Genomic DNA, 27,589 nt, shown 5'->3' on the forward strand with positions numbered 1-27,589 from the left:
CTGAGACAGACCTGCTGTAGTCTCCATCATTATGGCGTTTTAGCCTAATGTAGTGGTTGGTTGTTACTTGTTATGGCACCTTTTATTTTTATTTTTTATTTCACCTTTATTTAACCAGGTAGACTAGTTGAGAACAAGTTCTCATTTGCAACTGCGACCTGGCCAAGATAAAGCATAGCAATTCGACACATACAACAACACAGAGTTACACATGGAATAAACAAAACATACAGTCAATAATACAGTAGAACAAAAGAAAACAAAAAGTCTATGTACAGTAATTGCAAATGAGGTAAGATAAGGTAGTTAAGGCAATAAATAGGCCATGATGGCGAAGTAATTACAATATGGCAATTACACACTGGAATGGTAGATGTGCAGAAGATGAATGTGCAAGTAGAGATACTGGGGTGCAAAGGAGCAAGATAAATAAATAAATACTGTGTGGGGATGAGATAGGTAGATAGATGGGCTGTTTACAGATGGGCTATGTACAGGTGCAGTGATCTGTGAGCTGCTCTGACAGCTGGTGCTTAAAGCTAGTGAGGGAGATATGAGTCTCCAGCTTCAGAGATTTTTGCAGTTTGTTCCAGTCATTGGCAGCAGAGAACGGTAAGGAAAGACGACCAAAGGAGGAATTGGCTTTGGGGGTGACCAGTGAGATATACCTGCTGGAGCGCGTCCTACGAGTGGGTGCTGCTATGGTGACCAGTGAGCTGAGATAAGGCTGGGCTTTACCTAGCAGAGACTTGTAGATAACCTGTAGCCAGTGGGTTTGGCGACGAGTATGAAGCGAGGGCCAACCAACGAGAGCATACAGGTCGCAATGGAGGGTAGTGTATGGGGCTTTGGTGACAAAACGGATGGCACTGTGATAGACTGCATCCAGTTTGTTGAGTAGAGTGTTGGAGGCTATTTTATAGATGACATCACCGAAGTCGAGGATCGGTAGGATGGTCAGTTTTACGAGGGTATGTTTGGCAGCATGATTGAAGGATGCTTTGTTGCGATATAGGAAGCCAATTCTAGATTTAATTTTGGATTGGAGATGCTTAATGTGAGTCTGGAAGGCGAGTTTACAGTCTAACCAGACACCTAGGTATTTGTAGTTGTCCATGTATTCCGTCCAGAGTAGTGACGCTGGACGGGCGAGCAGGTGCGGGCAGGGATCGGTGTAATAGCATGCATTTAGTTTTACCTGCGTTTAAGAGCAGTTGTAGGCCACGGAAGGAGAGTTATATGGCATTGAAGCTCGTCTGGAGGTTAGTTAACACAGTGTGCAAAGAGGGGCCAGAAGTGTACAGTATACAGTATACCTTATCCTAATGTAGTGTTTGGTTGTTACTTGTCATGGCATCTTATCCTAATGTAGTGTTTGGTTGTTACTTGTCATGGCATCTTATCCTAATGTAGTGTTTGGTTGTTACTTGTCATGGCATCTTATCCTAATGTAGTGTTTGGTTGTTACTTGTCATGGCATCTTATCCTAATGTAGTGTTTGGTTGTTACTTGTTATGGCACCTTATCCTAATGTAGTGTTTGGTTGTTACTTGTCATGGCATCTTATCCTAATATAGTGTTTGGTTGTTACTTGTCATGGCATCTTATCCTAATGTAGTGTTTGGTTGTTACTTGTCATGGCATCTTATCCTATCTTAATGTAGTGTTCGAGAGAGAGGCAGGTCGTGATTGCGTTGGACTAGTTAACTGTAAGGTTGCAAGTTTGAGCTGACAAGGTGAAAATCTGTCATTCTGCCCCTGAACAAGGCCACCGTTCCAAGGCCGTCATTGAAAATAAGAATGTGTTCTTAACTGACTTGCCTAGTTAAATAAAGATATAAAAAATATATATATTGTTTTTAAATCGGCACCCAAAAATACCAATTTCCTATTGTTATGAAAACTTGAAATCGGCCCCAATTAATCGGCCATTCCGATTAATCGGTCGACCTCTAGTAATAACCAACGAGTAATCTAACCTAACAATTTCACAACAGCTACCTTATACACACAAGTGTAAAGAGATGAAGAATATGTACATAAAGATATATGAATGAGTGATGGTACAGAACGGCATAGGCAAGATGCCGTAGATGGTATCGAGTACAATATATACATATGAGATGAGTAATGTAGGGTATGTAAACATTATATTAAGTGGCATTGTTTAAAGTGGCTAGTGATTCATGTATTACATAAAGATGGCAAGATGAAGTAGGTGGTATAGAGTACAATATATACATATGAGATGAGTAATGTAGGGTATGAAAACATTATATTAAGTGTCATTGTTTAAAGTGTCTAGTGATACATTTTTTACATGTATGGCAGCAGCCACTCAATGATAGTGGTGGCTGTTTAACAGTCTGATGGCCTTGAGATAGAAGCTGTTTTTCAGTCTCTCGGTTCCTGCTTTGATGCACCTGTACTGACCTCGCCTTCTGGATGATAGTGGGGTGAACAGGCAGTGGCTCGGGTGGTTGTTGTCCTTGATGATCTTTATGGCCTTCCTGTGACTTCGTGTGGTGTAGGTGTCCTGGAGGGCAGGTAGTTTGTGATGCGTTGTGCAGACCTCACTACCCTTGGGAGAACCTTATGGTTGTGGGTGGAGCAGTTGCCGTACCAGGCGGTGATACAGCCCAACAGGATGCTCTCGATTGTGCATCTGTAATAGTTTGTGAGTGCTTTTGGTGACAAGCCGAATTTCTTCAGCCTCCTAAGGTTGAAGATGCGATGCTGCGCCTTCTTCACCACGCTGTCTGTGTGAGTGGACCAATTCAGTTTGTCCGTGATGTGTACGCCGAGGAACTTAAAACTTTCTACCCTCTCCACTACAGTCCTGTCGATGTGGATAGGGGGGTGCACCCTCTGCTGTTTCCTGAAGTCCACAATCATCTCCTTTGTTTTGTTGAAGTTAAGTGTGAGGTTATTCTCCTGACACCACACTCCGAGGGCCCTCACCTCCTTCCTGTAGGGCGTCTCGTCGTTTTTGGTAATCAAGCCTACGACTAGTGTTTTCTGCAAACTTGGAGGCGTGCATGGCCACGCAGTCGTGGGTGAACAGGGAGTACATGAGAGGGCTCAGAACGCACCCTTGTAGGGCCCCAGTGTTGAGGATCAGCGAGATGGAGATGTTGTTTCCTACCCTCACCACCTGGGGGCGGCCCGTCAGGAAGTCCAGTACCCAGTTACACAGGGTGGGGTCGAGACCCAGGGTCTCGAGCTTGATGACGAGTTTGGAGGGTACTATGGTGTTAAATGCTGAGCTGTAGTCAATGAACAGCATTCTCACATAGGTATTCCTCTTGTCCAGATGGGTTAGGGCAGTGTGATTGCGTCGTCTGTGGACCTATTGGGGCGGTAAGCAAATTGGAGTGGGTCTAGGGTGTCAGGTAGGGTGGAGGTGATATGGTCTTTGACTAGTCTCTCAAAGCACTTCATGATGACGGAAGTGAGTGCTACGGGGCGGTAGTCGTTTAGCTCAGTTACCTTAGCTTTCTTGAGAACAGGAACAATGGTGGCCCTCTTGAAGCATGTGGGAACAGCAGACTGGGATAAGGATTGATTGAATATGTCCATAAACACACCAGCCAGCTGGTCTGCGCATGCTCTGAGGACGCGGCTGGGGATACCGTCTGGGCCTGCAGCCTTGCGAGGGTTAACACGTTTAAATGTTTTACTCACGTCGGCTTCAGTGAAGGAAAGTCCGCAGGTTTTGGTAGCGGCCCGTGTCAGTGGCACTGTTTGTCAAAAGCGAGCAGGTTGTTTAGTCTGTCTGGGAGCAAGACATCCTGGTCCGCGACGGGGCTGGTTTTCTTTTTGTAATCCGTGATTGACTGTAGACCCTGCCACATACCTCTTGTGTCTGAGCCGTTGAATTTGAACTCTACTTTGTCTCTATACTGACGCTTAGCTTGTTTGATTGCCTTGCGGAGGGAATAGCTACACTGTTTGTATTCGGTCATGTTTCCGGTCACCTTGCCCTGGTTAAAAGCAGTTTCGCACGAATGCTGCCATCAATCCACGGTTTCTGGTTGGGGAATGTTTTAATAGTTGCTGTGCGTACGACATCGCCAATGCACTTGCTAATGAACTCACTCACCGAATCAGTGCATTCGTCAATGTTGTTGTTTGACGCAATGCGGAACATATCCCAATCCACGTGATCGAAGCAATCTTGAAGCGTGGAATCAGATTGGTCGGACCAGCGTTGAACAGACCTGAGAGCGGGAGCTTCCTTTTTTAGTCTCTGTCTATAGGCAGGGAGCAACAAAATGGAGTCGTGGTCAACTTTTCCGAAAGGAGGGCGGGGGAGGGCCTTATATGTGTCGCGGAAGTTAGAATAACAATGATCCAGAGTTTTACCAGCCCTGGTAGCACAATCGATATGCTGATAGAATTTAGGGAGTCTTGTTTTCAGATTAGCCTTGTTAAAATCCCCAGCTACAATTTATGCAGCCTCAGGATATGTGGTTTCCAGTTTACATAGAGTCAAATAAAGTTTGTTCAGGGCCATCGATGTGTCTGCTTGGGAGGGAATATATGCGGCTGTGATTAAAATCTAAGAGAATTCCCTTGGTAGATAATGCGGTCGACATTTGATTGTGAGGAATTCTACGTCAGGTGAACAAAAGGACTTGAGTTCCTGTATGTTGTTATGATCACACCACGTCTCGTTAATCATAAGGCATACCCCCCGCCCCTCTTCTTACCAGAAAGATGTTTGTTTCTGTCGGCGCGATGCGTGAAGAAACCAGATGGCTGTACCGACTCCGATAGCGTGTCTCGAGTGAGCCAGGTTTCCGTGAAGCAAAGAAGTTACAGTCTCTGATGTCTCTCTGGAATGCTACCCTTGCTCGGATTTCATCAACCTTGTTGTCAAGAGACTGGACATTGGCGAGTAGTATGCTCGGGAGCGGTGTGCGATATGCCCGTCTCCGGAGCCTGACCAGAAGACCGCTTCGTCTGCCCCTTTTTCGGTGTCGTTGTATTGGTTCGCCGGCTGAGATCCGATCCATTGTCCCGAGTGGTGGGCAAAACACAGGATCCGCTTCGGGAAATTCGTATTCCTGGTCGTAATGATGGTGAGTTGACGTTGCTCTTATATCCAGTAGTTGCTCCCGACTGTATGTAATAAAACCTAAGATAACCTGGGGGTAACCAATGTAATAAATAACACGTACTGCATAGTTTCCTAGGAACGCGAAGCGAGACGGCCATCTCTGTCGGCGCCGGAAGAACTCCTGGTTGGTTGCTACTTGTTACAGCACCTTATCCTAATGTAGTGATTTGTTGTTACTTGTTATGGCACCTTATCCTAATGTAGTGGTTGGTTGTTACTTGTTATGGCATCTTATCCTGACGTAATGGTTGGTTGTTACTTGTCATGGCATCTTATCCTAACGTAGTGGTTGGTTGTTACTTGTTATGGTATACTGGTGTACTGACTACAGGGTTTCTCTACAGGTGGATTTGCTGTACTGGCCTCTGCTGCATGGTGGTTCTCACCCTGGCCTTCAACTTCCTGGCCATACTGTGTGGCACCATGGGATATGACAAGCACGCCTCCCCTACCACACGGGGCTGTGTCTCCAACACCGGCGGCACCCTTCTCATGGCGTAAGTATTTCTGGCCAACTGGCCGGCTGTCTCTCTGGCTGGCTGGCTGGGTATCTTTTTGTCTGGTTGTGTCTCTGTCTATCTATCTACTATGTCTGTCTATCTATCTATTCTGTCTGTCTGTCTGCCTACACTTTCTGCAGTATATAGAGCACTAAGAGTGTGAGTGTGTAGATTGATTGATTGAATGCTCTATCTATGTGTGTCTCCACAGCGGTGTGGGTTTCAGCTTCCTCTTTTCTTGGATACTGATGGGAGTGGTGACCGCCACCTTCCTTGTCGGAGGCAACGTGGAGAAGCTGGTCTGTGAACCCTTCCACACCAAGGAGCTCTTCAAGGCAAGTTATGATGTGATAACTCTTAAGGTGACAATGTTTAGGTATTGTATGTGGTCCTTCTCTATAATCATGGTCTGGAACTGTATGATGGTCTTACTGTATAATCATGGTCTAGAACTGTGTGATGGTCTTACTGTATAATCATGGTCTAGAACTGTATGATGGTCTTACTGTATACTCATGGTCTAGAACTGTATGATGGTCTTACTGTATAATCATGGTCTAGAACACTATGATGGTCTTACTGTACAATCATGGTCTAGAACTATATGATGGTCTTACTGTACAATCATGGTCTAGAACTATATGATGGTCTTACTGTATAATCATGGTCTAGAACACTATGATGGTCTTACTGTACAATCATGGTCTAGAACTATATGATGGTCTTACTGTATAATCATGGTCTAGAACACTATGATGGTCTTACTGTACAATCATGGTCTAGAACTATATGATGGTCTTACTGTATAATCATGGTCTAGAACTATATGATGGTCTTACTGTATAATCATGGTCTGGAACTATATGATGCTCTTACTGTATAATCATGGTCTAGAACTATATGATGGTCTTACTGTATAATCATGGTCTGGAACTATATGATGGTCTTACTGTATAATCATGGTCTAGAACTGTATGATGGTCTTACTGTATAATCATGGTCTGGAACTATATGATGGTCTTACTGTATAATCATGGTCTAGAACTATATGATGGTCTTACTGTACAATCATGGTCTAGAACTATATGATGGTCTTACTGTATAATCATGGTCTAGAACTATATGATGGTCTTACTGTATAATCATGGTCTGGAACTATATGATGGTCTTACTGTACAATCATGGTCTAGAACTATATGATGGTCTTACTGTATAATCATGGTCTGGAACTATATGATGGTCTTACTGTATAATCATGGTCTAGAACTGTATGATGCTCTTACTGTACAATCATGGTCTAGAACTATATGATGGTCTTACTGTACAATCATGGTCTAGAACACTATGATGGTCTTACTGTACAATCATGGTCTAGAACTATATGATGGTCTTACTGTATAATCATGGTCTAAAACTATATGATGCTCTTACTGTATAATCATGGTCTAGAACTGTATGATGGTCTTACTGTATAATCGTGGTCTAGAACTGTATAATGGTCTTACTGGTCATTTGTGTCCAAGGTTTTGGACACTCCTCACCTGGTGAACCCTGAGTGGAGGAACTTCATCCCAGGGTATATGTACAATGACTCAGATCTGGATCTGACAGTGGAGAATTTCTACAGGTAATACTGTATGGATGTAGCACTTACTACTGGGGATTCATTTCTGTGTATTTTAATGATGGCCTATGTTTTACATAGACTGGCTCGTCTATATAAACTCAGCAAAAAATAAACGTCCTCTCACTGTAAACTGCGTTTATTTTCAGCAAACTTAACATGTGTAAATATTTGTATGAACATAACAAGATTCAACAACTGAGACATAAGCTGAACAAGTTCCACAGACATGTGACTAACAGATATGGAATAATGTGTCCCTGAACAAAGGGGGGAAGTATCTGTCAGTATCTGGTGTGGCCACCAGCTGCATTAAATAATACTCCTCATGGACTGCACCAGATTTACCATTTCTTGCTGTGAGAGGTCACCCCACTCTTCCACCAAGGCACCTGCAAGTTCCTGGACATTTTTGGGGGGAATGGCCCTAGCCCTCACCCTCCGATCCAACAGGTCCTAGACGTGCTCAATGGGATTAAGATCCAGGCTCTTCGCTGGCCATGACAGAACACTGACATTCCTGTCTTGCAGGAAATCAAGCAATGAACGAGCATGGCTCGTGTCATTGTCATGCTGGAGGGATGTCAGGATGATCCTGCTGGAAGGGTACACAGCGTTGAGATTGCCTGCAATGACAACAAGCTCAGTCCAATGATGCTATGACACACCGCCCCAGACCATGACAGACCCTACACCTCCAAATCGATCCCGCTCCAGAGTACAGGCCTCTGTGTAACGATAATTCCAATAAACGTGAATCCGACCATCACCCTTAGTAAGACAAAACCGCGACTCGTCAGTGAAGAGCACTTTTTGCCAGTCCTGTCTGGTCCAGTGACGGTGGGTTTGTGCCCATAGGCACCGTTGTTGCCGGTGATGTCTGGTGAGGACCTGCCTTACAACAGGCCTACAAGCCCTCAGTCTAGCCTCTCTCAGCCTATTGCGGACAGTCTGAGCACTGATCGAGGGATTGTGGTTCCTGGTGTAATTTGGGCAGTTGTTGTTGCCATCCTGTACCTGTCCCGCAGGTGTGATGTTCGGATGTACCGATCCTGTGCAGGTGTTGTTACACGTGGTCTGCCACTGCGAGGACAATTAGCTGTCCGTCCTGTCTCCCTGTAGCGCTGTCTTAGGCATCTCACAGTACGGACATTGTAATGTATTGCCCTGGCCACATCTGCAGTCCTCATGCCTCCTTGCAGCATGCCTAAGGCACATTCACGCAGATGAGCAGGGACCCTGGGCATCTTTCTTTTGGTGTTTTTCGGAGTCAGTAGAAAGGCCTCTTTAGTGTCCTAAGTTTTCAGAACTGTGACCATAACTGTGACCTTAATTGCCTAAGCTGTTAGTGTCCATTCCACAGGTTCATGTTCATTATTTTTTTATCGATCATTGAACAAGCATGGGAAACAATGTTTTAACCCTTTACAATGAAGATCTGTGAAGTTATTTGAATTTTTATGAATTATCTTTGAAAGACAGGGTCCTGAAAAAGGAACGTTTCTTTTTTTGCTGAGTTTAGAATTGAACTTGATTACTTATGGATAGAACCATGTCATAACTCTAGATATTCCTGTTTTGTGGCAGCGTTTGGTTTAAATAAATGTCACAGGCTAATGTCTGTGTCAATATTCTACCTCCTCACATTCCATCCGACATTGCTTATAATACATGATGTAAAGGATTGAAACTAGGGAGAGGGATACGTGAATTGCTTAGTGATCTTTTATGCCTCAGATTTCATCAACTTTCATCATCTCTCGATTAGAACAGGCAGCAAAGCTTTGTTCTAAGACCATCACGTCATGTTTCCTTATAGAGACTTGTCGCCTCAGCCACTGCCTAGTCAGGGAGTTAGCCATGACATAGTGTGTACAGACATGACCATTCCTTTACCCTTACTTCACTCTCCCACGTGACCATTGAATGTGTTCAGTTATGTAACTACAAACAATGGACCTAAATGGGAAATATGAGTCATGCATGCTGACTTAATACTTTGTGTTGGATAAGCTTTCTAAAAGTGATTTGAGAGAACACTGCTTATAAAATGACCGGAAGGCAGCGATACAGAGCTGAATAGAGTTACAACTTTATTCACTGGGAGGCAGCAGAGAGAGCTAACTAACCAAGGAATTGAATGGAATGGAAGTGATAATATTGACATTTCTCTCTCTCTCAGTAATTGCAAAAATAACAGAAGTCTCTACTCTGCCCTGCGCCTGGATAAAGTCTTCAATGTCACAACCTTGCTAAACTCCAGCCTGGTCAGTATTCACATGCATTGTGCAGTGTGCACTCACTCACTGTAGGATACTTACTGTGTTCTGAATACCTGCACATGGATATAATACGCTTTAGTTACTGTAATCACACTCACACCGAATCAGACCATTTTTTTCAAGTAATTGAGATGTGTTTGATTTTACTTGCCTAAAACAATGTAACCAGTGGAATAGTTCCAAAAGTGTCAACTATGCCTATACTTCACACCGGTCAAGCTAAATCAAGTGTTTAGCTAACACTGCATTTCCACACTCAGATTCATGAGCATTAGCTAATGAAAGGCGTTCTTGCCAAAACAAAAAGCAGGCCAGTGAACTTGCATTAGCCAGCTTCCTGGCAAGATTAGCTCGCCTCTTTTATTGATTAGTAAATAAGGATGGATAGAGCTGGCTAGCATAAATTAGGCTAGGTTAGGGTTAGGGATGGATAGAGCTGGCTAGCATAAATTAGGCTAGGTTAGGGATGGATAGAGCTGGCTAGCATAAGTTAGGCTAGGTTAGGGTTAGGGATGGATAGAGCTGGCTAGCATAAATTAGGTTAGGGTTAAGGATGGATAGAGCTGGCTAGCATAAGTTAGGCTAGGTTAGGGTTAGGGATGGGTAGAGCTGGCTAGCATAAATTTAGCTAGGTTACACAAATTAGGAGTTTTTTTATATAGACTAAATACAAAAAGTTTTATGTTATTGACATGTGTTATTTATTTTGTTCTCCAGTTTATCTATTGTATTTCAATGTGGCTCTTAGCTAGTGAGAATTTGTTGTGTTTTAGCTCGAGCTGTTCTATTATATGAGTGTGTAGAAGACATAATGGAAAGAAAACAGGCCATCTTAATCTGTACTTTGTATCAATGTATGGGGTTACCTAGGAATCAGGAAGACCCTCTTTGAATTAAGAGGAGCCTACCCTGTCCCTGGTCTATGGTACCACTCCACCCCACACCACCACTAAGGAAGTAAATAACAAACCCATCTGTTTACTTAACGCTGAATGACCAAGTAAACAACTTTCTTTTGATCACCATTTTGTTCTAGGCTCTCTAAAATAGTCTTGACCATAGAATTCTATTTCTATGTTCTGGACTCTCGCGGTACCAGACCTCAACACCGAGGTCGAGGCTACTAAAGTAGAGGCTCCTAAAATAGTGTTGGAAAACAAACCATTTGCACAAATGCAAACACACATGTTTGCTCTTGTAACAACCATGTGCAATGAAGATTGGTGTAAACAAACAGATTTGCGCCTGTAACTTGAAGGGTACCTACATAAGGAATTCATAACACATTCGTAACCCATCCATTACATATGAAATGTAACTAGGCTCCCTTTCTGTTTCCAGTACAACAAGGTGGTGGTGAGGATGTTTGAATGTGTAAAATGTACATACGGGCTTCATAAACCCACATTTGTTACCAATATATAGCACATTCATAGCTATTGCATATCTTTATCGATGTAGCTGACAATTCTCCTTGTGTTTCCAGTACACCAAGGAAGTGGCGAAGATGTTTGACAGTGTGAAGATTGACCTGAGAGGTATCGTCCTGCTGGAGTCTGAGGGGAAACAGAGCCTCATTGACTTCTCTGAGACTGGCATCGCGGAGATCAACTATGCAGCGTATCTGGCGGAGGTAGAGTACTGGCATTGAGGGGAAATCTCAATCTAAAAATACTTTCCCCCCTGGTCACCTATCGTTCATTTCTATAGTTTAAAGTGACTTCCTCTACTCCACTCCTCTCCTTATCTCAATAGTTTAAAGTGTCCTCCTCTCCTTATCTCAATAGTTTCAAGTGTCCTCCTCTCCTTATTTCAATAGTCCAAAGTGTCCTCCTCTCCTTGTCTCCTCTTCTCTCTTTCATCTTATGAGCCTACTTTCGCTTCCTCTCCTTCATCTCAAGCCACTGTAGACTTTTCAGATATACCTTCAAAAGACACACTTGTATACTTGTATGACACATCACTAAAGATAGTTATAATTTCAAAGATGAGATACCACGATGGATTTAGGATTTGCTTCTGTTATGGCTAACCAGGATTTAGCTGGAGTCTTCCTGACTACTTCCTGGGGTTTTCCTGATTTCTTTCCGGGGTCCTACCGAGGTCTTTCCGGGGTCTTCCAGGGGTCTTCCTGAGGTCTTCATGAAGTCTTCCAAAGGTTTTCCTAGGGTATACACTACCGGTCAAAAGTTTTGGAACACCTACTCATTCAAGGGTTTTTCTTTATTTTTACTATTTTATTATTATTTTAAAATAATATCTGAAATAACACATATGGAATCATATAGTAACCAGAAAAGTGTTAAACAAATCAAAATATATTTTATATTTGAGATTCTTCAAATAGCCACCTTTTGCCTTGATAACAGATTTGCACACTCTTGGCATTCTCTCAACCCGCTTCAATAGGTAGTCACTTGGAATGCATTTCAATTAAACAGGTGTGCCTTGTTAAAAGCTAATTTGTGGAAATGATTTTCTTCTTAATGCGTTTGAGCCAATCAGTTGTCTTGTGACAAGGTAGGAGGTATACAGAAGATAGCCCTATTTGGTAAAAGCCCAAGACCATATTATGGCAAGAACATCTCAAATAAGCAAAGAAAAACGACAGTCCATCATTACTTTAAAATGAAAAGGTCAGTCAATACGGAAGATTTCTTTCATCACATTCCCAGTGGGTCAGAAGTTTACCTACACTCAATTCGTATTTGGTAGCATTGCCTTTAAATTGTTTGACTTTGGCTCAAACGTTTTGGGTAGCCTTCCATAAGCTTCACACAATAAGTTGGGTGAGCCATTTTAAGCCATTTTAAGCCATTTTAAGCCATTTTGTCACAACTTTGGAAGTATGCTTGGGGTCATTGTCCACATGGAGGACCCAACTTCCTGACTGATGTCTTGAGATATTGCTTCAATATAATCCACATAATTTTCCATCCTCATGAAGCCATCTATTTTGTGAAGTGCACCAGTCCCTCCTGCAACAAAGCACCCCCACAACATGATGCTGCCACCCCCGTGCTTCACGGTTGGGATGGTGTTCTTCGGGCTTGCAAGCCTCCCCCTTTTTCCTCCAAAAATAACGATGGTCATTATGGACAAACAGTTCTATTTTTGTTTCATCAGACCAGAGGACATTTCTCCAAAACGTACAATCTTTGTCCCCATGTGCAGTTGCAAACCTTGGTCTGGTTTTTTTTATGGCGGTTTTGGAGCAGTGGCTTCTTCCTTGCTGAGCGGCCTTTCAGGTTATGTCAATATAGGACTCGTTTTACTGTGGATATAGATACTTTTGTACCTGTTTCCTCCAGCATCTTCACAAGGTCCTTTGCTTTTGTTCTGGGATTGATTTGCACTTTTCACACCAAAGTACTTCATCTCTAGGAGACTGAACTCGTCTTCTTCCTGAGCGATATGACGGCTACGTGGTCCCATGGTGTTTATACTTGCGTACTATTGTTTGTACAGATGAACGTGGTACCTTCAGGCGTTTGGAAATTGCTCCCAAGGATGAACCAGACTTGTGGAGGTCTACAATTCTTTTCCCTGAGGTCTATGTCGATTTCTTTTGATTTTCCCATGATGTCAAGCAAAGAGGCACTGAGTTTGAAGGTAGTCCTTGAAATACATCCACAGGTACACCTCCAATTGACTCAAATTATGTCAATTAGCCTATCAGAAGCTTCTAAAGCCATGATATCATTTTCTGGAATTTTCCAAGCTGTTTAAAGGCACAGTCAACTCAGTGTATGTAAACTTTTGACCCACTGGAATTGTAACACAGTGAATTATAAGTGAAATAATCTGTCTGTAAACAATTGTTGGAAAAATTACTTGCGTCATGCACAAAGTAGATGTCCTAACCGACTTGCCAAAACTATAGTTTGTTAACAAGAAATTTGTGGATTGGTTGAAAAACAAGTTTGAATGACTCCAACCTAAGTGTATGTAAACTTCCGACTTCAACTGTACGTCTTCTCTATCAGAATCTGTTGAATGGGGGAGAACATGAAGTTTTCTACGGAACATGATCGTCTTATGGCCTCTTATTGCAGCTTGTATAACTCTTTACTTAAAACCGACAACTATAATGTTTTTTGACATGTAAGCCTCTATGAGCCTTTATAGTGTGATATTATAAGGCTTATAAAGGTTACTGTTGTTATGTCTCTATGTGCACAGTTGCACAACTGTTATTATAAGATGAAAAGACCGAAGGGGGTCATACATGCTTATGACAAGTCTTATAATGCATTATAACACCATCATAATACATTATAATCCTATTTCTGTTCATTTGCAGGTCAACAAAGGGGTGACTCTGGTGGACTTACTGTCGTACGCCAATGAGCTTGAGGCACAGACGGACCTTATGGTGAGAACAACATATGACCAACCATCCAATAAAAAACTCATACTGAAAAAACAACACGGCTCCAACCAACCACACAATGTTTTCTCAGTGTACTTGTAGATTGAAGCTTTATTTACACCACGATCCAAGACAGGGAGACAATGGAATGGGAGTTCAGATATAAAACTGTGAAAGCTCCGCGTGTCTTCATCAACTGCATAGCCTTGCGGCGGTTTGCTATCGACACACACACAAACACACACACACACACACACACACTTAAGCAGTCTCTGAAATCACTTTTTAATGTTCTGCCTTGCCTTTAAGGGTTGGAAGCTCACACAAGCTCCCCATTCATGGCCCAAAATGTTGGGCCAACTCCTCCACCACTTGCCATGGGCTCGGAGGCAATGGAGCCAGTTTAAAGTGGTCGTCTGTGGGGTGATATGTGCCCCTCCCTGTGCCCCCCTAGTATTCATCTGGTGCCCATCTGTCCTGGTGCCCCATGTTCTGTTGGCATTGAGAACACACACACGGTGGACACTGAGAATGGTTCACCCGTATATAGATCATTTAAATGACTTGATTCTACGTGTAATTCTATGGGTTCAATATGTAGTTTTTATGCTGCATTACATTCATTGATTAAGGCAGTCTCTAAGTGGTTTGCTGTGTGTAGGCCTGTGTACTATAGAGTTTTACACAGATTGCACATTGCTCTAAATATTTGTAAATGTATACATTCTGTACATGAATGTATGTCTAGGGACTCTGGACAATGGTGACCCTGGTAGTGACCCCACTCCCTGCAGGTGTCTCAGGGGCAGTTTGGATATGCAATAAACACATTTCTGTGACACACTTGTACAAGGAACACCCACAAGTGTGTAACAGGACAAATATTAGCACCCCGCAAATTAATAATGATTATTACCTCTTTGTATGTGTGTCTGAACCTCTGTCTATGTGTGTCCTTAGCCCAAAGGGCCTCTCCAGACCTCTCTGAAGGGCCACGCCAACAGTCTCCGTCAGATCCACAGTCAGCTGGTCATCCCTATGGAGCAGGCCATGGTAATCAACTATCTTCAATCATTCTTTTTTAGGTTAACATCCATGCCTAGGCCCATCAGTGCTCAGCTTCACAAGAAATGGCAGAAATGGCCACGGCCATGCGCTACCCTCTTAGAAGAAAAGGTGCTATATCTAGAACCTAAAAGGGCTCTTCAGCTGACCTCGTGTGTGTGTGTGTGTGTGTGTGTGTGTGTGTGTGTGTGTGTGTGTGTGTGTGTGTGTGTGTGTGTGTGTGTGTGTGTGTGTGTGTGTGTGTGTGTCTGCACAAATGTGTACATACATGCTTGTGTATGTGTGTGTTCTCTGAACTTTACATGCGAGAGGAACATGTCATTGCCAGACGTCGATGCAACCTCAGTGAAGCTTTCATCTCTCACTCAAAGCCTCTAGAATATAGAGCTAGACCAGGGCTCTCCAACCTTATTCCTGGAGAGATACTCTCCTGTAGGTTCTAACTCCAACCACGTTCCTGGAGAGATACCCTCCTGTAGGTTAACTCCATTGGTTGCATTGTGCCTTGCAAACCAAACCAAGTGCAGCATATCTGACACACAGTGCATCCGGGAAAATATTCAGACCTCTTGATTTTTTCCACATTTTGTTATGTTACAGCCTTATTCTAAAATGGCTTAAAAAAAAAAAATCTCAGCAATCTAAACACAATGCCACATAATGACAAAGCAAAAACAGGTTTTTAGAAATGTTTGCACAAACTTTAATATCAAATTTACGTAACTATTCAGACCCTTTACTCAGTACTCAGTATGACGCTACAAGCTTGGCACACCTATATTTGGGGAGTTTCTCCCATTCTCTGTAGATCCTCTCAAGCTCTGTCAAGTTGGATGGGGAACGTCGCCGCACAGCTATTTTCAGGTCTTTCCCAGAGATGTTCGGTCGGGTTCAAGTTGGGCTCTGGCTGGGCCACACAAGGACATTCAGAGACTTGTCCTGAAGCCAGTCCTGCGTTGTCTTGACTGTGTGCTTAGGGTCGTTGTCCTGTTGAAAGGTGAACCTTCACCCCCAGTCTGAGGTCCTGAGTGCTCTGGAGCAGGTTTTCATCAAGGATCTCTCTGTACTTTGCTCCTTTCATCTTTCCCTGGATCCTGACTAGTCTCCCAGTCCCTGCCTCTGAAAAACATCCCCACAGCATGATGCTGAAACCATCATGCTTCACCGTAGACATGGTGCCAGGTTTCCTCCGGATGTGACGCTTGGCATTCAGGCCAAAGAGTTCAATCTTGTTTTCATCAGACGAGAGAATCTTATTTCTCATGGTCTGAGAGTCCTTTAGGGGCCTTTTGGCAAACTCCAAGTGGGCGGTCATGTGCCTTTTACAGAGGAGTGGCTTCCGTCTGGCCACTCTAATGCCTGATTGACGGAGTGCTGTAAAGATGGTTGTCCTTCTGGAAGGTTCTCCCATCTCCACAGCGGAACTCTAGTGCCCTGTCAGAGTGACCATTGGGTTCTTGGTCACCTCCCTGACCAAGGCCCTTCTCCCTCGATTGCTCTCAGTTTGGCAGGGCCGGCCAGCTCAACGAAGAGTCTTGGTGGTTCCAAACTTTTTCCAATTAAGAATGATGGAGGCCACAGTGTTCTTGGAGACCTTCAATGCTGCAGACATTTTTTGGTACCCTTCCCAGATCTGTGCCTCGACACAATACTGTCTCAGCGCTCTACTGACAATTCCTTCGACCTCATGCCTTGTTTTTTTTTTCTCAACCTGTGGGACCTTATATAGACAAGTGTGTGTCTTTCCAAATCATGTCCAATCAATTGAATTTACCCCAGGTAGACTCCAATCAAGTTGTAGAAACAACTCAAGGAGGATCAATGGAAATGCACCTGAGCAAAATTTCGACTCTCATAGCAAAGGTTCTGAATATTTAAGTAAATAAGCTATTTCTGTTTTACATTTTTAATACATTTGCAGACATTTCTAAAAACCTATTTTCACTTTGTCATTATATAGGGTATTGTTTGTAGCTTTTTATTTAATACATTTTAGAACAAGGCTGTAACTTAACAAAATGTTGAAAAAGTCATGGCGTCTCAATACTTTCCGAAGGCACTATGCATATGTATACATTCACCCGGACAAATCAATCATATATTTAGCTATACCTCACACCTATATTTGGCTCCTTAAAAGACATACTGCATATACATACACTACTGGTCAAAAGTTTGAGAACACCTACTCATTCAAGGGTTTTTCAAAACTATGAAATAACACATGGAATCATGTAGTAACCAAAAAAGTGTTCAACAAATCAAAATATATTTTATATTTGAGTTTCTTGAAATATCCATCCTTTGCCTTGATGACAGCTTTGCACACTCTTGGCATTCTCTCAACCAGCTTCATAAGGTAGTCACCTGTAATGCATTTCAATTAACAGGTGTGCCTTGTTAAAAGTTAATTTGTGGAATTTATTTTCTTCTTAATGCATTTGAGTCAATCAGTTGTGTTGTGACTAGGTAGGGGGAGTATACAGAAGATAGCCCTATTTAGTGACCAAGTCCATATTATGTCGAGAACAGCTCAAATAAGCAAAGAGAAACAACAGTACATCATTACATTAAGACATGAAGGTCGCAAAAACATCAAGTGCTATGGTGAAACTGGCTCTCGTGAGGACCGCCACAGGAATGGAAGACCCAGAGTTACCTATGCTGCAGAGAATAAGTTCATTAGAATTCCCAGCCTCAGAAATTGCAGCCCAAATCAATGCTTCACAGAGTTCAAGTAACAGAAGTAACAGATCTCAACATCAACTGTTCAGAGGAGACTGTGTGAAATCAGGCCTTCATGGTTGATTTGCTGCAAAGAAACCACTACTAAAGGACACCAATAATAAGAAGAGACTTGCTTGGGCCAAGAAACACGAGCAATGGATATTAGACCGGTGGAAATTTGTCCTTTGGTCTGGAGTCCAAATTGGAGATTTTTGGTTCGAGCCCCATGTCTTTCTTTGTGAGACGAAAAGTAGGTGAACGGATGGTCTCCGCATGTGTATTTCCCACCGTAAAGCATGGAGGAGGAGGTGTGATGGTGTGGGGATGCTTACACTGTCTGTGATTTATTTAGAATTCAAGGCACATTTAACCAGCATGGCTAGCACAGCATTCTGCAACGATATGCCATCCCATCTGGTTTCGGCTTAGTGGGGTATCATTTGTTTTTTGAAAGGACAATGACCCAACACACATCCAGGCTGTGTAAGGGCTATTTGACCAAGAAGGAGAGTGATGGAGTGCTGCATCAGATGACCTGACTTCCACAATACAATACACAATTTAGATGGTTTGGGATGAGTCGCAGAGTGAAGGAAAAGCAGCCAACAAGTGCTCAGCATATGTGGAAACTCCTTCAAGTGTCACGCCCTGACCACAGAGAGCCTTTTAATTCTCTATTTTGGTTAGGTCGGGTGTGACTATGGTGGATAATCTAGGTTGTTTTATTTCTATGTTGGCCTGGTATGGTTCCCAATCAGAGGCAGCTGTTTATTGTTGTCTCTGATTGGGGATCATATTTAGGCAGCCATTTCCCCACTGTGTTTTGTGGGATCTTGTTTATGTGTAGTTGCCTGTGAGCACTCCATAGCTCCATAGTATCGTTTGCTCTTAATTGTTTTTTTGTGCGGTTCACTTCAAATAAAATATGTCGAACCGATTTCACGCCTTGGTCGGAATGTGATTACGACAATCGTGACATCAAGACTGTTGGAAAAGCATTCGTCATGAAGCTGGTTGAGAGAATGGCCAAGAGTGTGCAAAGCTACCATCAAGGCAAAGGGTGACTATTTGAAGAATCTCAAATATAAAATATATTTTGATTTAACACTTTTTTGGTTTCTACATGATTGTAGTAAAAATAAAGAAAACCCCTTGAATGAGTAGGTGTTCTTAAACTTTTGACCGGTAGTGTACAGTCGTGGCCAAAAGTTTTGAGAATGACACAAATATACATTTTCACAAAGTTTCCTGCTTCAGTGTCTTTAGATATTTTGTCAGATGTTACTATGGAATACTGAAGTATAATTACAAGCATTTCATATGTGTCAAAGGCTTTCATTGAAAATTACATGAGTCACTTTTTTCAGTGTTGACCCTTCTTTTTCAAGACCTCTGCAATCCGCCCTGGCATGCTGTCAATTAACTTCTGGGCCACATCCTGACTGATGGCAGCCCATTGTTGCATAATCAATGCTTGGAGTTTGTCAGAATTTGTGGGTTTTTGTTTGTCCACCCGCCTCTTAAGGATTGACCACATGTTCTCAATGGGATTAAAGTCTGGGGAGTTTCCTGGCCATGGACACAAAATATCGATGTTTTGTTCCCCGAGCCACTTAGTTATATTTTGCCTTATGGCAAGGTGCTCCATCATGCTGGAAAAGGCATTGTTCGTCACCAAATTGTTCCTGGATGGTTGGGAGAAGTTGCTCTCGGAGGATGTGTTGGTACCATTCTTTATTCATGGCTGTGTTCTTAGGCAAAATTGTCAGTGAGCCCACTCCCTTGGCTGAGAAGAAACCCCACACACATGAATGGTCTCAGGATGATTTACACCTGAAACCCCACCTCTTTAAGGAATACCTAGGATAGGATAAAGTAATCCTTCTCACCCCCCTTAAAATATTTAGATGCACTATTGTAAAGTGGCTGTTCCACTGGATGTCTTAAGGTGAACGCACCAATTTGTAAGTCGCTCTGGATAAGAGCGTCTGCTAAATGACTTAAATGTAAATGTAAATGATTTACTGTTGGCATGACACAGGACTGATGGTAGCGCTCACCTTGTCTTCTCTGGACAAACTTTTTTCCAGATGCCCCAAACAATCGGAAAGGGGATTCATCTTTTGTACCTTTTGCAGAATATCAGTCTGTCCTTGATGTTTTTCCTGGAGAGAAGTGGCTTCTTTGCTACCTTCTTGACACCAGGCCATCCTGCAAAAGTCTTTGCCTCATTGTGCGTGCAGATGCACTCACACCTGCCTGCTGCCATTCCTGAGCAAGTTCTGTACTGGTGGTGCCCCGATCCCACAGCTGAATCAACTTTAGGAGACGGTCCTGGCGCTTGCTGGACTTTCTTGGGCGCCTTGAAGCCTTCTTCACAACAATTGAACTGCTCTCCTTGAAGTTATTGATGATCCGATAAATGGTTGATTTAGGTGCAATCTTACTGGCAGCAATATCCTTGCCTGTGAAGCCCTTTTTGTGCAAAGCAATGATGGCGGCACGTGTTTCCTTGCAGGCAACCATGGAATGAGGAAGAACAATGATTCCAAGCACCACCCTCCTTTTGAAGCTTCCAGTCTGTTATTTGAACTCAATCAGCATAACAGAGTGATCTCATTAACACACATGTGTTAATGAGAGAATCACTGACATGATGTCAGCTGGTCCTTTTGTGGCAGGGCTGAAATGGAGTGGAAATGTTTTTGGGGGATTCAGTTCATTTGCATGGCAAAGAGGGACTTTTTCATCTGATCACACTTCATAACATTATGGAGTATATGCAAATTGCCATCATATAAACTGAGGCAGCAGACTTTGTGAAAATTAATATTTGTGTCATTCTCAAAACTTTTGGCCACGACTGTACATACAGTATATATACATGATCACAGTAGCGCACATATGTTTCTCCCAAAATACCATAATATCCCCATAAATATTCTAAGTCATTCCTAGTACTGCATTCATATCACGTAGAAATGCTGAGTTTTAGAGATCTGTCTTATCTTTTCTTTCTATATTTCTCCTTTAACTCTTCCTACTTCAATTAATGGCTACCAAGAAATATGTTAGAGCGAGGGTAAGCATGTGTCTCCAAAATGTATCTTTGTCCGTCTGTACTGTCGAGGGCTCTGCTCCATTCTCCCATCATTTAAAGCTCATATGGACTTTATATTTTCAAATAAATGAAAGCCTATGCCTTGCTATTATCGATATCAAACAATATCGATGTCAAATTACAGTATTGGTGCCCACAATTAGTTATACATGTTCCTTGTACCTGGAATCCAAGGGGCTTCCCTGGCATGCCCTGACCATTACCATGAACTTCTCTTTCAGACCATGGTAGAGATTCATGAATGACATTTGTTAGTACACCACTCTGATTCAGACCCGAATGACATGATTGTAAAAAGTGCAAGATTAGGTCCTTTACAGGCTATGTAAAAATAAATCAGTCTTTAGGATTTGTAGACTAGTCTGTGTGTAATTTGTTAATCCTGCAATTATACTTGGTGCATGTGCTGAATAATTACCATGTACGTATACCAGCATGGATTTAATCCTTTGTCATGTTTTCCACATATAGGTTATCACTTGTCTACACTTGTTCAAATAGTATTGAAACATTTTATTTGTGGTTTCTACATACAATATATGGAAAATAGTATGTGGACACCCCTTCCAACAAGTCAGTTCCTCAAATTTCTGCGCTGCTAGAGCTGCCCCAGTCAACCTTAAGTGCTGGTATTGTGAAGTGGAAATGTCTAGGAGCAACAATGGCTCAGCCACGAAGTGGTAGGCCACACAAGCTCACAGAACAGGACCGCCGAGAGCTGAAGCGCGTAGCGCGTAAAAATAGCCTGTCCTCGGTTGGAACACTCACTACCGAGTTTCAAACTGCCTCTGGAAGCAACATCAGCACAACAACTGTTTGTCGGGAGCTTCATGAAATGGCTTTCCATGGTCGAGCAGCCACACAAGACTAAGATCACCATGCGCGATACCAAACATCAGCTGGAGGGGTGTAAAGCTCTCCGCCATTGGAGCAGTGGAAAAGCCTTCTCTGGAGTGATGAAACACGCTTCACCATCTGGCAGTCCGACGGACGAATCCGGGTTTGGCGGATGCCAGGATGACACTACCTGCCCGAATACATAGTGCCAACTGTCAAGTTTGGTGGAGGGGGAATAATGTTCTGGGGCTGTTTTTCATGGTTCAGGCCCCTTAGTTCCAGTGAAGGGAAATCTTAATGCTACAGCATACAATTACATTCTAGACGATTCTGTGCTTCCAACTTTGTGGCAACGGTTTGGGGAAGGTCTATACAGAAATGGTTTATCGAGATCGGTGTGGAAGAACTTGACTGGCCTGCTCAGAGTCCTGACCTCAACAACATCTAACACCTTTGGGATGAATTGGAACGCTGACTGCGAGCCAGACCTAATCGCCCAACATCAGTGCCCCACCTCACTAATGCTCTTGTGGCTGAATGGAAGCAAGTCCCGCCCAGAAATGTTCCAACATCTATTGGAAAGCCTTCCCAGAAGAGTGGAGGCATTTATAGCAGCAACTCCACATGAATTCCCATGATTTTGGAATGAGATGATCGACAAGCAGGTGTCCACATACTTTTGGTCTAGTACTGTATTTTGCAACACATTCCTCATGACCAAAATCCACATGAAATAGCCATTGTTATTGCTGTTGTTGTAGTTTCATATTAAGCATTTTCCTCCCAGTGGGAATCATGCCGCTCTTCTTTCCCATTGTGTGATAAAACTAGAACCGTGTCTTCAAGCATCATGGTGATGCTTGTGCCTGTCTTGTCTCCTGTTGTGTGTTTTAGGAGTTATTACTGTCTCTAATCCCTGACCTTGTATCTCTGGGGTGTTAACTTGTGTTGTGCATTTCCCCTAAAAAGAGTACGCTGAATCAGAGCATCAGACTACTCGAAAGGACTGCCTCAGATCTGCCGGTAAGTGGGCCTCCTACAAACCATCTACCCTAACAGTTCACACTGTCTCAATCAACATCAAGCATTCGTAATGCATCCATAAACACTGAATAAAGACTACGTAACAGCTCCATAGACTGTTATGAAAGCATCTTGAGCATTCTAATGCTGTGTCCTGTCCAGAACAAAATCACTGATGTGCTGAAGACCATCGAAGCGGCCCAGTATCTCATCTCCCAGAATGCAACACATGTCGCCATCCAGGTGACTAAGATGGCTTCCCAGTCATTGTTTACATTTCAGTGCTAGGATAAAACACAGTAGGTAACATATTATCCCTTTCTCCATTAGGAAACAGAAAAGTACAAGCAAACCATTGTTGGTTACTTCAGGCAATACATAGAGTGGGTCAGGACCTCCGTAAGTATTTGTGTCCCAACAGTTTTTGAATGCCTATTACAGTTCTTATATTAGAATTATGACGTAGAAGATAAACTAGTGTTAGCTCCCAAACTATGTTGACATACAGCTTATCAACTGCTCATTCCCTGAGAATGTTAAGACTTTGGGGTCTAAAAATAGAAAGAACACAAATGGAACCCAACTTTGGAATTTCCTCTGTGAGCTTTGAACCTTGTTTTTTCCCCTCTGGGCCTTGAACCTTGTTTTCCCTGTGAACCTTGTTTCCCCTGTGAGCCTTAAACCTAGTATCCCCTGTGACCCTTGAACCTTGTTTTCCCCTGTGACCCTTGAACCTTGTTTTCCCCTGTGACCCTTGAACCTTGTTTTCCCCTGTGAGCCTTGAACCTTGTTTTCCCCTGTTGAGCCTTGAACCCTGTAGCATAAGGAGGAAATTAGATAAAGCAGTACTGAGTGCTGGTAAATTACTGTTGTACTGTTTGAAAAGACTGCTTTTCACAACTTTATTGAATTGTGCCAAAAGTAACAGCTCTGCTGACTTGTTTGCAATCAACTTAGTCATCAATCGTCCATGTGTAAAGCTATAACATCCATTAATTTTCCAGAAATTCCAACCGACATCTTTCATAATTGTTTGCCAATAGTATAACTGTAACAGATGCCCTTTGTCTGCATGGTTTACCCAGCTGACCATGGAGGTAGCAGCCTGCAAACCCTTCAGCAACATTGTGGACACAGTGGAGATCGTAGCCTGCAGCTTCTTGGTTGACTCGTTGGTAACTAAAAAAGCAATATAAGGGGTCCTTTGAAAACATGCCTGAAACGTCAGTTGGGTGGTTTGTATACGGGGGGTTGGTCTCTGGAGAAGGATCACATGTTACTATACCGGAATACTTTTTTTTGTAGAATAGTAGTGAAGGCATCAAAACTATGAAATAACACATATGGAATCATGTAGTAACCAAAAAAGTGTTAAATCAAAATGGACTTTAGATTCTTCAAAGTAGTCACAATGGATTGGTCTTTTACCAAATAAGGCTATCTTCTGTATACCACCCCTACCTAGTCACAACACAACTGATTGGCACAAACGCATTAAGAAGGAAAGAAATTCCACAAATTAAATTTTAACAAGGCACACCTGTTAATTTAAATGCATTCCAGGTGATTACCTCATGAAGCTGGTTGAGAGAATGCCAAGAGTGTGCAAAGCTGTCATCAAGGCAAAAGATGGCTACTTTAAGGAAAATGATGGCTACAGTACTTTGGCTAGTCACCCTCCAATCACACACAGCTACACACCTCACCCCTTCAAATCACACCTACACACCTCACCCCCCCAATCACACACACCTACACACGATTACCCCCAACCTCGTCTGATTTAGAACGTACAGGCCCCGAAATCCAGCACATGATCAGTGAGAGCTACTTGGCAGCGCGCAGTGGGGCACCCTACAGAGTGCTGCAGAGATGGGGAGCGAGAGACAGAGAGGAGAAGGAAATAAAACCAGCCTTACATAATCCCGACATCTGTCCTGTCGGCATGGGGCCTTGTTACTAACACACTCCCAATGGCAGGAAGCATCTCTGCCTCCCCTAATGAAGTGGAACAAATAGCCACTTAGGGACTCCATAGGTTCCAGTGCCAGCTAATTGACTTGGACTGGGAACAGGATGTTTCTGGACACTCAGCACCGACCAAAGCGCTTGTTAAAGAACACAGGAAAGAGTTAGTGCTTCTAGTCATTCCACAATAGCTACACACCACAATAGTTTCCACACTGAGTCTATAGAGTAGAGAAGAGACAACAGCACAGTGTATCTGGTAAGGATGGAGGAATGGAGGAATGGAGCTGGTTACCTAACATGGAAACAGAGCAAAGCTGTGACGCTTTGACTATCAGTGGGATTGGAGGGGAGCCAAATGTATCATGAGAGTGTTCATTCTCTAAAACAGACTATGAGGCTGTTACGCACTGTTATGTCATAGCTATGATGACTTAATGACTCATTTAGAGCTGGCTAAACTGCCCCCTCCACACAAACATGCAGACACACACAGATACACACTGCAGACATTGATGTCCAAAATGATGGAAAGTCCTTTATGAATCTACAGGGCTGAGAAGTGTAGGCAGTGTATGGTGCTATACTTCATACCTAAAGCTCCAGTAATGAAATAATAAATGATTCATATGTTTAACATTTTGTTCTACCTAACCATTGCTATACTTTATTTCATAAACCAGTATACCATATGTCTTGATCATTTACTCAACGTTTTGGTGGTGGTAAATCTAAAGAGAACACGAACACAGGGCTGCTTTATGTCTGGATATCGGATCCACTGACACGGCATTATCTCTGTTTTCTCTGTTTCTCAGAACACATTCTGGTTTGGCCTAGGCTGCTGTGCCCTGTTCCTCCTTCCTAGCATCATCCTGTCAGTAAAACTGGCAAAGTTTTACCGTAGAATGGACACAGAGGATGTTTACGATGAGTGAGTATCTCTACTCCACTTTTAATAATGTGCTATCACAAACAGTTTGTCATATCTGGAAAGAACCAGTGGATCATCCTCTTAATTCAACTATAGCTGAGGTTTGGAAGTTCCCTGCTGTTAATCTGTAGTGCAACCCAGTGATTAGTTTGATGTATGGGGATCCTTATTACAGCCTTCTTCCCTGCCAATGGCCCACAACACCTAGCACTTTCCCCCTGCCTATTTGGTTAAAGAGGCCATACAGTTGATTTGAGGCCTTTGCGCCCCGCCTCAAAAAGAATCTAGGGCAAACACTGACTTTTTAGACCCTTATTATACGCATTAAAGAGACTGAAATGGGGAGGAGTCAGGATTACAAAGTGGTAATTAACACAATTTGATTCAGTCCCACAACCAACAAGTTAAATACGAGGTTATAGAATTGCTTCTGTGCTGTGGTTCTAGCTACTCCTTTCTTTCTTGTTTACTATCTTTTTCCCCCTCTTATGTCTATAGCTTTACAGTAGTAGTACATAGTAGTAACTTAGTAGTACATAGTAGTAACTTAGTAGTAAGTAGTATTAATAGGAGTAGCAAGTTACAGTAACCTAACTCTTTCTACTGCTTCATTCTCTCTCTTTGTCTCGATCTCTTTTCCCTTGCAGTTCATCTGTTTCTGGAACTTGGCATTTTACTTTGTGATAACCATTCCTACAATTTCCATATTCTTCATCCTTATTTTTCATTTAATTTCTCTCTGTCAAGCACTTTGCACTGTAAGAAAACAAACAGCGTATTAAGAGTTGTGGAATGCTATTCATGTTGTTTTATGCATCCTTCAGTCGCCCTCGCCTCACCCAGGCACTTACAGTAGTGAATTAATGCCATAGACAAGTCACCAAGTGTCTTGATCAATGACGTGTATCGATGTCACCTGATCAGTACTATTGTGCCCAAAACCTTCTAGTGCATTTCATTAACATTTTTGCTTTTTTGTATCTTTGTAGCATTGAGACAATTCCCATGAAAACGTAAGATTCATTTTACCCATTTTACCTCTCCTTTCTCCTTCCAGTATATCTCATTGGTACATCTGTGCTTTTCTGTGGATTTTGTACATAGATCTCATGGTGCTGGTTTTAAATTTTTAGCTATGAAATGCATCTCTTGGTGGATCCTTTTGGATTTCCTTTGTGTGCTATCTTGAAGAAATTACCCTTGTTGATCATTAAGGGCTCTTACAACCATCATCTTACAAAAGCAAAATTCCACCTCTGTTTTTGTAAGTTAAGATGTAAGATAAAATGCTGTGGTTTATACGTTCACAACTTTCTATATGGAAACATTGGTCTAGAATCCTATTCCTATTTAGAGAAAAGCCTTTTATTGCCGAGGGTTGATAGCATGCCATGTCTCTTACCTCGTGTTTTTTTATGCAATGTTTTGTTTCAGTATGGAAATTGGTAATAATGGTTATCATAATGAGTGTTTACAAGGTATCCAAAACCCTGTAATGACAAGGTAAACTAAATATAAAGCAGGCCTACGGAAATAATCCATTTGCATGGCATGTTTCAGGGAGGGATGGGGGCAGGGGCGGCATGTTGGCCTGGGGGCAGTCAGTCACTCAGTGAAATGGTTAAATAAGGTGGATGGGACACTGCATGTCCTAGGGGTTTGGCTAGCCCCTCAGACACATCTGGAGGTCAGCTGGACTCGCTGCTTTGTTGCGGCTCCAGCATTGGGAGGTTGTGAGCAAGGTAGCTAGGCCACTGTTTACGGCTTGTGTGTTTTGGGTTCGGCATGACCTTTGGAGCATTACTAACTTATCCACTGCATGCTCTGTGCACTTGATCAAGTGACATAAAATTCCCTGCATGTCTTGTCTTCTTTAGAATTGGGAAAACTGCTGTGAATGTACACGTGATCCTTTTGCTCAAAGAGAGGCTAAAAGAGAGGCAAGCATGTCTGCTTTGGTGTGGTACTGAGACAACTGCTCATGTGACTAACTTCTTCTAACAACCTCTAACGG

General features: G+C 42.7%; 1 protein-coding gene across 12 annotated transcripts in view; it reads left to right on the forward strand.

Annotated features, from left to right (window-relative positions):
* LOC115130828 (prominin-1-A-like) overlaps nt 1-27,589 on the forward strand; it is a 111,298-nt gene that overhangs the window by 77,519 nt on the left and 6,190 nt on the right. For 3 of the 12 annotated variants that reach the window (XM_029662322.2, XM_029662325.2, XM_029662324.2), the window contains 15 exons: nt 5,467-5,619; nt 5,834-5,957; nt 7,146-7,249; nt 9,429-9,513; nt 11,015-11,161; nt 13,832-13,903; nt 14,861-14,953; nt 20,757-20,774; nt 22,620-22,673; nt 22,836-22,916; nt 23,004-23,072; nt 23,759-23,848; nt 25,460-25,575; nt 26,565-26,588; nt 27,010-27,078. In XM_029662322.2, the coding sequence (XP_029518182.1) occupies nt 5,467-5,619; nt 5,834-5,957; nt 7,146-7,249; nt 9,429-9,513; nt 11,015-11,161; nt 13,832-13,903; nt 14,861-14,953; nt 20,757-20,774; nt 22,620-22,673; nt 22,836-22,916; nt 23,004-23,072; nt 23,759-23,848; nt 25,460-25,575; nt 26,565-26,588; nt 27,010-27,078 (1,299 nt within the window). The other 9 variants (XM_029662323.2, XM_029662326.2, XM_029662327.2 and 6 more) reach the window with 5 other exon arrangements.

The sequence above is a fragment of the Oncorhynchus nerka genome, linkage group LG6 (assembly GCF_034236695.1).
Source record: "Oncorhynchus nerka isolate Pitt River linkage group LG6, Oner_Uvic_2.0, whole genome shotgun sequence".
NCBI lineage: Eukaryota > Metazoa > Chordata > Actinopteri > Salmoniformes > Salmonidae > Oncorhynchus > Oncorhynchus nerka.